The sequence below is a fragment of the Phalaenopsis equestris genome, unplaced genomic scaffold (assembly GCF_001263595.1).
Source record: "Phalaenopsis equestris unplaced genomic scaffold, ASM126359v1 Scaffold000002, whole genome shotgun sequence".
Classification (NCBI taxonomy): Eukaryota; Viridiplantae; Streptophyta; class Magnoliopsida; order Asparagales; family Orchidaceae; genus Phalaenopsis; species Phalaenopsis equestris.
In genome coordinates, this window is record NW_018164444.1 from 48504621 (window position 1) to 48517222 (window position 12602).

Genomic DNA, 12602 nt, shown 5'->3' on the forward strand with positions numbered 1-12602 from the left:
AGGGTTACAGAGAGGATAACCTCGATATAACCCCTCTCTACTTTCTGAATAACCCTTGGATGTATGCAACGTTACGTACGTCTTATGTACACAAATATTTTCCTTGAAACTGAAAGCCATGGGTGAGAGAAAGTTAAATCCATAAAAATTAGGTGTCATGCACTGTAATTTTACTTTTAAAAATAGGTAAATTTTATATTATTATGAACATTTCATTATGCTCCGGCGGAGCACATAAAAGCTGATTCCGGCGTAGGTCGAGCCGGCGGTAGCCCTGCCAGGCCGCCGTACGTTTTCCTCCACATTAAAAATTTCCACTTTGTTTCACCCCCTCTCTCTCTCGCGCTCGCACACATACCTGTCGAATTGAATAGAATATTTCCTCGATTTCCGATTCATCTCCGGATGAAGCGAATGATGACAGGCCACGGTACTAGAGCCATCAGCACCGATGTGTAGGCGTCGCTGAAACAGGATTGAAAGGTCTCGTCTTTCTATGATATTCTTCACTTTCTAGTCAGTGGTCACTCTCCGGCGGCGCTCTGCCAGTCCATGGGTCGCCGACGAGCGGCGAGGAAGCGGCGAGAGGGGCTTCGAGCGAAGCAAGCGGGAAGAGGTTCTTGCAGAGGTAGCTAAGAGCTCACGGGGGCTAGCAGGCATTATCGGATTCTTCCTATTTTTCTCTGTGAGGAGGCATAACAGACTCAGCGTTTCGAGCGAGGTAGTACAGTGATGGGGCTCGCACTCGGAGACGTGTTGAAGCGGCTCTGCGTCGAGATTGGGTGGTCTTATGCTGTTTTTTGGAGGGCGGTTGGTCTACAGGAACAGAGGTAAAGTTTGGATTTTTAGGGTTTAGCGTTTGAAGCTTGGGGGTGAGATTTTACCTTTATTCCTTTTTTTTAGTTTCTTACGGAGCTCCCGAATCTAGTATAATAGTTAATTTTATTTGTGCGATTTATGAGCTGATAATGGGCTTTTTAGAACCGTCACAGCGGTTTTCATCTGCTGGAATTTATCAAACGAAAGTATGTTTGCAAAACTCTTCTTATGAGAAAGGAAGAAATTTTATTGTTTTCTGGAAAATTTTCTAGGTGTTTGATCTGGGAGGATGGCTATTGTGGACGAATGCATGGCGCAATATCCGGTTTTGAAGCTATGGATTTACTCATTAAGGAGAAGGGGCTTCTCCGTGGTTCTCGGTGTGAGGAACGTTTTACTGAGCTTGGACGCTCCACTGAGGACAGAATCTACGCGCTGGTTCATAGGAGTATGACGAGCCAAGTTCATGTTGTGGGAGACGGGTAAGCAGATTTTTCTTCTTCTTAAGATCTAAAATTTGTCTGCTTGTTACTCTTCTAGATTTGTATTTTGTCCTTTTGTTCGGATTCATTGTAGAGGTCATTCATCTTTACATGTGACTTCTATCACTTTGTGTTGGTTTCACAGAGTAGTTGGGAAAGCTGTTTCAACAGGGAGACATAACTGGATTCTTCAAGGCAAGCTTAATCAAAAATTTTCAGCAACCAAGGTATATTTATTGTTTAAGTTTCACTCCTAATGAACTCAATTTGTTTTTGTGGTTTGATGTGTACTTTTTATGAAAATTCTTGGGCAAGCTCTTTGATTAAATTTGATAAACAAAATCAGAGTCCTTGACATAATTAAATGATTCTAATTTTGGAAAGTGGTGCCATTCTTATTTGGAAAAGCTGGAAACTTTAAAGAGTTGTTAAGAAAAATGGATATTTGCACAATGCTATTTATTATATCTCGTAATGAATTATTTCTTTCTTAGCAGTAGAATTTTGGGATGATTGATTAACTGAGGAATTGAGCTTGTGAAATATCTATTGGAGTTAATTAACAAGGGAAGGTAAGGATTTACAGACATTTTTACATGATGAGATGATACTAATATGTGGGAGTTATACAGTATATTTTCTTGAATCCAACAACCATAGTGAAAATATCTTGCTACCCATGCTTTGTATACTTTCGTGGTTCAACAATGGTATTGAAAGTATATTTTGTGAGTGTAAATAAAATCTTGTTTGATATTGAAGCTTAGTGTAGACTATGTTACTATATCTTCATGCAATAGACCTAGAACTATATATTTGGATATTTTAACAAGTTTCTTTTTGGATTTCTCTTATTCCTACAGGATTTAGTTGAGATAAATCAACAATTTCTGGCAGGCATCCAGGTACTTATTTCTTAGAAGATTGTTTTTCTTTGATGTGGAATGTTTTAAACTTTTTTAATGTTTTTACAGACAATAGCTGTTATTCCTATCCTTCCACAAGGCGTTCTTCAACTTGGTTCCACCCAGCTGGTAATGTCCCCTTCTCTTACTCTCTTTTTCTAAACCTCCCTTCATGTTGAGATTGAACATATCTTTCCACAATTATTCAACAACCGATATCATGCTTTTAATTGTCGGTCATATGATTATTATCATTCTAGAGTAGAGCATTTTTGAGTTCTCTCACCTTTTTGCACTTACAAGCATCATGAGAATTGAAATTTTCTGGTATTACTTAAAACTGAATTTTAGTGAATAGATGCATTTGAGCAAAGCACGGATCTGCCTCTTGTGTGTTTTAAATTTTTTTTTTTTTTTGTGTTGACTCCTCAAAAACTATTTTTTAACTGTAGAAAGAGAAAGTTTGAAAGTACTAGCTCAACTTCACGTTTTGGCTAGTTATAATAAGATTCTAGATAACCCCATCATCTTACCCTACATTTTTTGAGTTTCATGCACCGGGCATTCCCTTTTATAACCCCATTGTCCTGTTCAGCTCAAGCTCCTGAGCTGTAATATTGCTCACAAAAAAACTAGAAAAGAAAGTGCTATAGTCTTATGCTAGGTAATTTATTTTTGGGATTCTGCTAATGTGCAATAATTGTCTGTTTATGCAGATTTTTGAGGAAATTGGGTTTGTTAATTTTGTGCAACATTTATTTATGCAACCGGGAAGCATGGCAGGAACAAATTTATGTGATGGTAGTGGTACCATCTTGAACCAGAAGCCCCCGATACTAGATATTACACAACCATCCTCTAGTCAGTTTGGAAATGTCAGTAGTAATGTAGATGGCTTACTTTCTCACAATCTTCATGAGGTAGATCAACTTTTCAGAGGCCATGACCCCAGATTTACTTCCAAAACTTCATCTTTATTTACATCTTCACTTAATAAGGTTCCTCTCTCATCTCAACAAATGTTGCTTGACAGCAACATTAGCTCAAAGAAAATGTTGCCTTTTTGCAACTTCTCCCAATCAACTTGCCATATTGTTCAACCTAATCTTTATTCAAATAACCAGCTAAAAAGTGAGTGTCTGGAACATCCGGGGACATTTTCAGCTTCTAATTCCATGATAAGTGAAAAATCTTTGCCTCAGAATTTGGGCTATGGGAATCATTGTCGATCTGAAGATGTGAATGGAAGTTTGTTTGCTGGTCATTTGAAATCCCTTGAAAACCAATTCAGGACAGATCAAGGGACAGCACATGGATCTGCTGGCAACCATGAAGCTATGGTGGACAGCTCTAGCTTACCTCACCTTGGAACTCATGAATCTAAACTCTATGATTCCCATGGATGTTCTGAGTCAGCTTCATCATTTGGTAGAAGTAGCTCATCCAATAAGAAAGAGAATATTGGAAATAGTTGTTCACTTTCTAGTGGTGTAATGAAATGCATCAGAAGTGAAATTTCTTTTGAAAGCAATGCATCTCAAATACAAAGCCTAACAGATGATTTAGATAGGGTTCGTATGCTTTCTTGTGGCTTTAGCCAGACTCAGTCTACCTCCACTGGTAAAATCTCTTCAACTTTGTTTTCTCTCAATAAAGAAAAGGATGAAAACATAAAATGTCAAGCTCTTGATGGATCTAGAGACAGATTGCATAATATTTCTAAAAGAGATGATTGGTATGATTATCATCTAGTTTCAGCAAACAATCAGGATCCTAATGGTTCTGTTTCTCAAGCTAGTGTTCAGTACAGTGTGGTTGCTTATAACCCCAAAATATTGCCTCCTTCAAGCATAAAAACAACTTTTGATATGCAACAACAAAATGCTGAAAACATTTTATTTGATCCATTTGATCTTGATCAGGTATCTAATGCCAGTTACAGTCTTCTGGAGGATTCTTTTGTAAATTTGAATGGCATGGAAGTTTGTGAGTTGAGCGCAGATGTTCCTGCTTGCGTAAGACAGGTAGATGCAGTTATTGGTGATATATTAAATGATGAAATTTCATGTAGTGGTGGGCTTTTCTGTGAAAGTGGTAGCGATCAACTGTTGGATGCTATAGTTTCACAGATGAAGCCAAATAGAAAGCTCATCTCCGATGATAATGTTTCTTGTAATACGGCATCAACAAAAACAAGCAATGTTTCGCTTCCCAACAGCTCTACACAATGTAATATGGCAGCTTTATCAGAGCAATTAGCAGGAAATTTTGTAGGGAAGTCTCCAAATATTACTAAATTACAGACAGCTGGCACAAGTTCGTTTACATCTGAATGCAGCAGGGAGAGATCTGAAGGTTTATGCTCCCTGGGGGATGAAAAATCTAAATCACAAATCAGTTTATGGGTTGGAAAGGCTAGGAATATGACTTGTGATGGGATGTCTTCTGCAAATTGTAAAAAAATTGATGATGCGGGTAAGCTGAATAGAAAAAGGTCGAGAACAGGAGAAAATCCACGACCAAGGCCGAAAGATCGCCAGATGATCCAGGACCGTGTCAAGGAACTACGGGAAATTGTACCCAATGGAGCTAAGGTGACTGTTAATTGTTGGTGTATTACATGGAAGCATTTATTTTCATTTCATAACGATGAGATGTTTTATATTTTAAATCTTTAAACTGTGCATGCTGTCTATTCAATCACTCAATTCAGATGAGCATTGATGCTTTACTGGAAAAAACCATCAAGCACATGCTTTTCTTGCAAAGTGTCACAAAACATGCTGATAAGCTCAAGGAAACCGGGAGGCCTAAGGTATGTTGTCTATTCTTCTCCTTTGGGATAAACTAGAAAAACTTCTATTTTGCTAATTTGAGTGATAAGTTATCTTTTCAATGAAGTTTCAATACACAAACCTCTTTGTTTCCTTTTGATTTTGTTGAGGGGCTTGAACAAATAGGCCTGGTTGTCGACAACGGTCCCTCAATTAAACCCATAAGATATCTAATGGTGCTTTTGCATGTGAAGGCAAGAAATATACAATTTTATGTCTGATCTTCTTAACTTTGGCAATCTCACTACAAATGGTGACACCTGCAAAGGTATATCATGTATATTGCACCTTCAAAGTTATCATGTATTTGGCCTTTCAGAATATCCAAACACCTAACAATCTTTTAGTTGATACTCTTCATGGATAACCTTTGTCGATACCTCCACTGTCTCTTGCACCCTTAGTTGAGCCTTTTGCAGCTATCATGGCTTTGATCTCTCCTCATATTGAAAAAAGAAGGCCTTTATGTTGCTTTGGTTGTGTGATTTTTTCTTAAAGATTAGTAATTTTAGCTGCTTTAACAAATGAAGACCTCTCAGCTTTTCAAGCCACATGCCCCTCAAACATTGTTGCAGTGCCCTTCACTGTTATTTCTTAGATTTTAAATTCAGGTGCATTTATTTAATTGATTGCATGTCTGTTCTGCAGCCTATCATTATTGTGGATAATTCCTCATTTCTTTTTGGAGGAGGCGCCATCCACTTCTCTTGAAATTTTACACTCTTGGGTATAAATGTTCCCAAGTTTTCAGTAAATTTATTATTTACATATTGTTTATTATAGTCCATAATTGAATAGTAATCTCTTATTTTACTCATTGCGTCATATAGGATTTCAGGTCAAAGAAGATGACTGGTAGGGGTGTTAAATTTTGAGATTTCTACTAATTAATAACAAACGCTTCTTTTGAGTTTACGTCCTCTATTACTCTTTATTAGTTTCATTGACGCTTGGGACATTCTCCTCTTTCTTGACTTTAGTAGTTTGTTATTTCACTTTCAAATTTTAATGCTAAGCTTATGAAGTTAGTTTGAACATTATCATTTGCCATTCCCATCATTCACTATTTGTCATTTTAATCCTCGGTCAAAATAGATGATTGGTAGGGGTGTTGAATTTTGAGATTTCTAGTAATTGGTAACAAACACTTCTCTTACTTCTACGTCCTCTATTACTCTTTATTAGTTTCATTGACTCTTGTGACATTCTCCTCTTGCTTGACTTGAGTAATTTGTTATTTCACTTTAAACTTTTAATGCTCAGCTTATGAACTTAGTTTGAACATTATCATTTGCCATTCCCATCATTCACTATTTGTTGTTATTTAATCCTCGGTCAAAGAAGATGATCGGTAGGGGTGTTGAATTTTGAGATTTCTACTAAATGATAACCAACACTTCTTTTGCTTCTACATCCTCTATTACTCTTTATTAGTTTCATTGACTCTTGTGCATTCTCATCTTGCTTGACTTGAGTAATTTGTTATTTCACTTTCAAATTTTAATGCTCAGCTTATGAAGTTAGTTTGAACATTATCATTTGCCATTTCCATCATTCACTATTAGTCGTTATTTAATCCTCGGTCAAAGAAGATAATTGGTAGGGGTGTTGAATTTTGAGATTTCTATTAGTTAATAACAAACACTTCTTTTGCTTTTTACGTCCTCTATTACTCTTTATTTGTTTCATTGATTATTGTGACATTCTTCTCTTGCTTTACTTGAGTAATTTGTTATTTCACTTTCAAATTTTAATGCTCAGCTTATGAAGTTAGTTTAAACATTATCATTTGCCATTCCTATCATTCACTATTAGTTGTTATTTAATCCTCCTCAGTTAGTTTACTCTTATATTGAGTCATGATCATTCTCATATCACACAAATGTATTTATTTGAATGTCAGTTAGAAGTTCTTGATATTATCTCGGAAGTTTTATGAAGAAACAACGTTTGGTTTTCTACTTGATTAAAATTTATTGGGCATTGATAATTCTTAAAAATACATGCAAATCAAATTTCATAATTTTTGCTATGAAAATTACAATTTTCATAAACCTTGTCTATGTACCTTAGCAAAATGGAACAGTAGAATATGAGATTCAACTCCGCAATGGAGCCAATACTAATGTTTCACTTGAATGTGCACCAACTTCTTTTTGGGGATTTGGTCCTTGTTTATTAGCTTATTAATCATATAACATTTACACTTCTCAATGATTGATTGCTAATTACCATTCTTTCTACTGATCTATTTATTTTCTTACCCCAGCAGTGTTTTGTTGCCTTTATTTTGTTCATGTTTGTCCACATTATATGCTCTCCTAGTGCCACTTCTATATGCATTGTTTACTCTTGAGCTTAAAATGGATATACATGTTATAATCTCCTTACCAAGCGTCAGTACTCATTAGCAGAATATCTTGTTGATAATCTCACTAGAAGTAATTAAGATGATATATCTAAAGTAAAACACTACTTATATAGACTCACTTGGTAATAAAAACTCAGTGCATCCTAAATACCCTTAGGGGATTGAATTTGCTTACATGAAAATATGCTATCAATCATCTTGAGGAAATTGGATTTTAGGGTGCAAAACTAAAGTGACACTTTGGATAATCAAAACTTAATTAATGAGGATTTACCATTCTAAAAAATTAAAATGAGGATTGACCCTACTTTGATTCATCTCAATATCGAAGCTTAGTTGAAAATTGATTTTTTTGATAGTTATACTAACAAAATATTTGTTTTGATATTGTGGCCATAAGGCAGCATATGTGGAATCCAAAACGAAAGCATTGTGATCCTGCTCTTTGCAGTCTTAGATAGTTTAATATAGCTCCCGGAAAGGGGCTGCCATATAATTCGATTGAAAATTTAAATTTTGAAGCATTCACGAATGCCAGCTATGCTGGATTTGTTGATGATAGAAAGGCAATATTTGGATATTTTATTTTTGTAAGAAATAATCTTTGCCACCTGGAAGAGTAGGAAGCAAAATGTTTTTGGTAGATATAGTGTTTAAGCGGAGTATAGAGTGACTTCTCAAACTACATGTGAAATAATGTGTGGGACAAGGTACTACTAGAATAATTTAGTTTTCTAATAATTGAGCTATTGTTTTAAAATTGTGATACCGATGGTATTATGCATATTTGCCAGGAATTCAATGTTTTTTAAAAGAACTAAACATATCGAGTTTTGATTGTTATTTATGATGCCCGAAATTATTGTGAAGCAGGCGGCAATCTTGCAAGTAGATGTGTCGCTCAAGAAATATACGAGTATGAGTTCGTGTGTTGTTCTCTCAAGAAAACTAGTAAATTTTCTTATTTGCGAAGCTCTAGTTAACTAAACCCTAAGTGGAATTTGAAACGTTTCAATGTGCAGAAGGCGTTGAAATTTTTCAGAGGTGATGAAAATCACTTTTGTTACTCAGATTATGTGAATTCTCAAAGTTTTATTATGAGGTCCCCACGTTATTGTTAACAATCAGGAATAAATCCTTCTTAGCCTCTATTGAGGTCATAAGAAACATTGAAAAATTATATTACAATTAAGGGGGTTTAATCATGCAAAGTTTCCTAGGAATCTTTTAGTCCTTTATCTAGATTGCAATCTCTTACTAGAAATATGTCTATTTCATTAGGTGACCGTGTGCTAACCTACTTGTTCTTGTAGTAAACGGTTAGAAGTCCTTGATCAAAAGCGGTTTTAACTTTCTAACTGACTTGGCTAAAAGTAATCGAAGATCGAAAGGTTAACACATCAATAAAATTTAAATAATAGAACACAAAAATATTTAGGAAAAACTCTTGGGTAAAACATACAATTCATTCACCTATCCTAATCACAGGAGCATGGAAATATTTAGCTACTATACATGATAGTAGAAATCAAAAGCTTCATTGAATAAAAGATTTCATGTAAACAAGTACACAAACTCAAACCAAAAATTCATTGGCCTGAAGTATACCTCAATCTTCCCCCTACAATGCAAGCACCACACGTCGATCTCCATCAGACAAGCACTCAAATTTCTCACTCTCTCCAACTCTCCAAAATTCTCAAATGAAAAAACCTAGAATCTTTCTCCCAAGGAAGCTTAAGGAGGAAACCCTATGACACAACGCAAGTCTCTCCAAAGACAAGTAGAAGCAGCCTCCAATCACGTACGAATTCTTCTTCACGTCCACGACCTCTCTTTATTTAGCAAGGGCTCCAAAATCCACATCAAAATCTTCCAAATTAAGTTTCATGCATAATGGGGAGACTCCACGTCACTGCTTGATGTTGGTTTGTCGCTTCCTCTGGGGACTGGCGCGGATGCGCTCAGTCTTCGCCCGGGCGTGTCGCCTTCTCGGATTGGTGGCACAGGTGTGCCAGGATACGACGTTGGTGCGCCGCCTCGCTGGATGGAGGTGTGGGTTTGCTCTGACCTGTGCGGGTGTGTCTGCGTTATTTGGTTCATCTTCATTCTTTAGCTCCCCTAAGCTTGCTACACACCTGGTATCCGGCAATACAAAATAAATATACCTTCCACAAGTGTAAAACTATCATAATCACGAAATAAAACATGTTAACAATGAAAAATAATACATTTGTTTTCAGATCAGTTTCATAAAAGAAATGTTCACCAAAATGAAATGTCACTCATGTTTCTAGTTCAAAACAAGTGATGGATATCTTTCATCAAAGTCCAAGTCATGTACCATTTTTTATTTATGTATCATTTAAAGTATCCTCTAGTTTGAGATGGAGTTTTAGCATATTAGGAAGTTATGTCAAAATATCATGATACAAGTAGAGCATTTATTTTGAGATGAATTATGTCATTCCCCCTTTATTATATTTATTCTTTCCTTTTATTTCCTTTCTATTGTATTTATCATATATGCTTCGGCGGACATCATCATCAAAATTCCATTTTATCAAAAAAGCATCTGTTACAAAGAAGTTATTTCTTTTGTAAATGACAATTATTAAATTTTAAATCAAATAGTTTCTTTATTGATTTCTTGGATTAAGAGCAATAACTTGTTTATGTTTTTGGATGGTACTGATTATACAATTGAGTAAATCGAACTGTCATGAGTAAAATTAAGTGTAATTAAGGGAATCAACAGGTAGAATTCAGTTGTTACAAGCTAAAGAAATCAATTTATTATGCTTTGTGAACCGTGCATGTTATACATTCCAAACTCGTTCTTGTAAAACTGCATATTTATATATTATCGTCCATGAGAATTCGTTTTTACTGGTTCATGTGTTCTTCTTATCACTACCCAGCCATAATTTGCATTTTCTCAGCAATGCACATGCATTCTTACGCATTACCCATCCTAATTTATTGTAATTGACACATTTAGATCATCAGTGAGGATGAGGGCCTGCTCCTAAAGGACAATTTCGATGGCGGCGCAACATGGGCATTCGAGGTTGGCAGCCAATCTGTGATCTGCCCCATCGTAGTTGAAGATCTTAGCACTCCTCGACACATGCTTGTAGAGGTTCTTTTTTTCTCTTTTCCATTCCTTTTCTTTTATGTATCAGTGTAACTAGCCGTTAAAACTCAAATGCTTCTCCGCAGATGCTCTGTGAGAAAAGAGGTCTCTTCCTTGAGATTGCTGACTTAATTAGAGGCTTAGGATTGACTATCTTGAAAGGAGTTATGGAAGCTCGTGATGAAAAAGTGTGGGCTCGATTCGCAGTTGAGGTAATTTTTCTTTTTTTCATTTTCCCATAGCTATACTCTTTTTGTTTTTTGTTAAAATTTCAGTGTCTGAATTCCATTTGGCTTAGGCAAATAAGGATATTACAAGGATGGATGTTTTTCTATCTTTAGTACATTTGTTAGAACCAACAGCAGGAAACGCTGTACTAGAAGGCATGCGGAACTGTAAGAAGCCACAAAATGTGTTTAACCAGTCTTCCATTCCTGTAACTGGAGCAGCTGACTGCCTTTAACTCCATTTTTGTTCTGGGAATGCTGAGAGTGAGGTTTTTTTCCTCTGCCATGACTAGCATTCTTCTTACAGCAAGGTTATACTTTTAACTGAATGATTTTGCTCTCTTTCAAGCTATTTGGGGTTAAGTTACTGACCGTACATGTAGTACTGAAGTTCATATAGCTGAAGGATTCGGGAGACTTTGGGCTTTAGATAGTTCCTCCTTTTGGGTATAAAAATCACAGCTTTTTATTGCTGAATCTCTTCCTTGAGAGACCTCCATGTATCACGGGTTTTCACGTGCAGAGGCCGAAGCTAAGCGAATGAATTTCTTAGTGATTTTTCATTTTATTTTGCTATAGTTTTATGTTGCAGACCGAGTCATTTTCATGGCTTTTTTCAAGATTAAGTTGATGTAATGTGAAGTTTTTTGAGCCCTTGTAGTGTTCTTTTTTTCTTTTGTTTTGACTGGCGGTATTATTATGCATTACATTTTGGAAGATTTACATGCATGCCACTTAATTCTTATGTAATTACATATCTAATATCTAAACTTTAATTTTTATATCTATGCCACCTTACTTGTAATTGACATGAAAAGGTGCATCACTTTTTTAAAATTAAAATAATGTTATTTTTGATACGAAATATTTGATTGCTATAAATATAAGGAGTAAAAGTTTAGGTGTTAGATATGTAAATATATAGAAATTGGGTGGGCAGTGAGTATATGCCCCTGAAATATTTTCACCCATGAAGTCTTATTTATCTACATATCTCACTCCTAAACTCTTGAAACTCTTGTTTTTACGCATAGCATTCAATTTTTTAATATCACATTAAGAATAGTATTCTCTATCTTCTAATTAAATTTGCAAGTGAAAACCCTACTTTAGTTTCTTACTCCATAAATCATAGATCCATTTTCCATGACATCATCTTCACCATCCAATAGTTTGTATTCAAATCTCAAACCTTAAATCAAATGATATACGCTGTTATTAGGAGTCAACTTTTTCATCCTTTTAAAATAACTACATCATAAGGTCTGTCAAGCTTCACCCTCAAATTTGATTGTTGTCCATAGCCCTGATTTACAATCTTTAAAGTTGTGTAGATTTTACCACAAGTTTTGCTAGATTAAGCTACTGATGCCATCATCTTTACCTCGATCGATAGATCACCGACATGTTTAACTTCTCGCGCTTGGATTTATAGATTTCCATTTCATTGTTGTTGATCTACAAGCCATTTGCACCCTCTTATAACTAATTCAATTAGAACCAAATCTATCTCTGAAATCCTAATAAATTTGTTCACATTCTTTTTATCTCCTAAGCCTAACTTCTCGTTCATTTCATCTCCTTATTCAGATTCATATTAGTGGATATAAGGTAGTTAGGCTTTATTCTTGCTTGTAACCTTTGCTACTTCACAAACTTGCATAAAACTCCGCTTTCATCTGAATTAGTCTACAATAATGTGGCCCTCTATTGATAGCTCATCATTTTTCTATGATTGCCTTACCTTTAGGACAAATTCATTATGAAGGGAGTGGGTAATGATATAGGTAAATGCAACGAATAAATTAGTGGATAATAGTTAGTAGAG

At 35.5% G+C, this 12602-nt stretch overlaps 1 protein-coding gene across 2 annotated transcripts; it reads left to right on the forward strand.

The window, feature by feature from the left end:
- Window positions 1-254: 254 nt before the first annotated feature.
- Window positions 255-11425, forward strand: LOC110026164. 2 transcript variants are annotated; one of them, XM_020727012.1, is made up of 10 exons: window positions 255-830; window positions 1092-1301; window positions 1447-1528; window positions 2165-2206; window positions 2276-2335; window positions 2923-4800; window positions 4920-5021; window positions 10413-10553; window positions 10634-10759; window positions 10846-11425. In XM_020727012.1, exons 1-10 carry the CDS (start codon window positions 733-735, stop codon window positions 11008-11010), a joined length of 2904 nt encoding a protein of 967 aa, XP_020582671.1. In that variant the 5' UTR covers window positions 255-732; the 3' UTR covers window positions 11011-11425. The 2 variants fall into 2 exon arrangements, with proteins under 2 accessions (XP_020582671.1, XP_020582677.1); XM_020727018.1 differs by having other exon boundaries at window positions 10889-10971.
- The last annotated feature ends 1177 nt before the right edge of the window (window positions 11426-12602 follow it).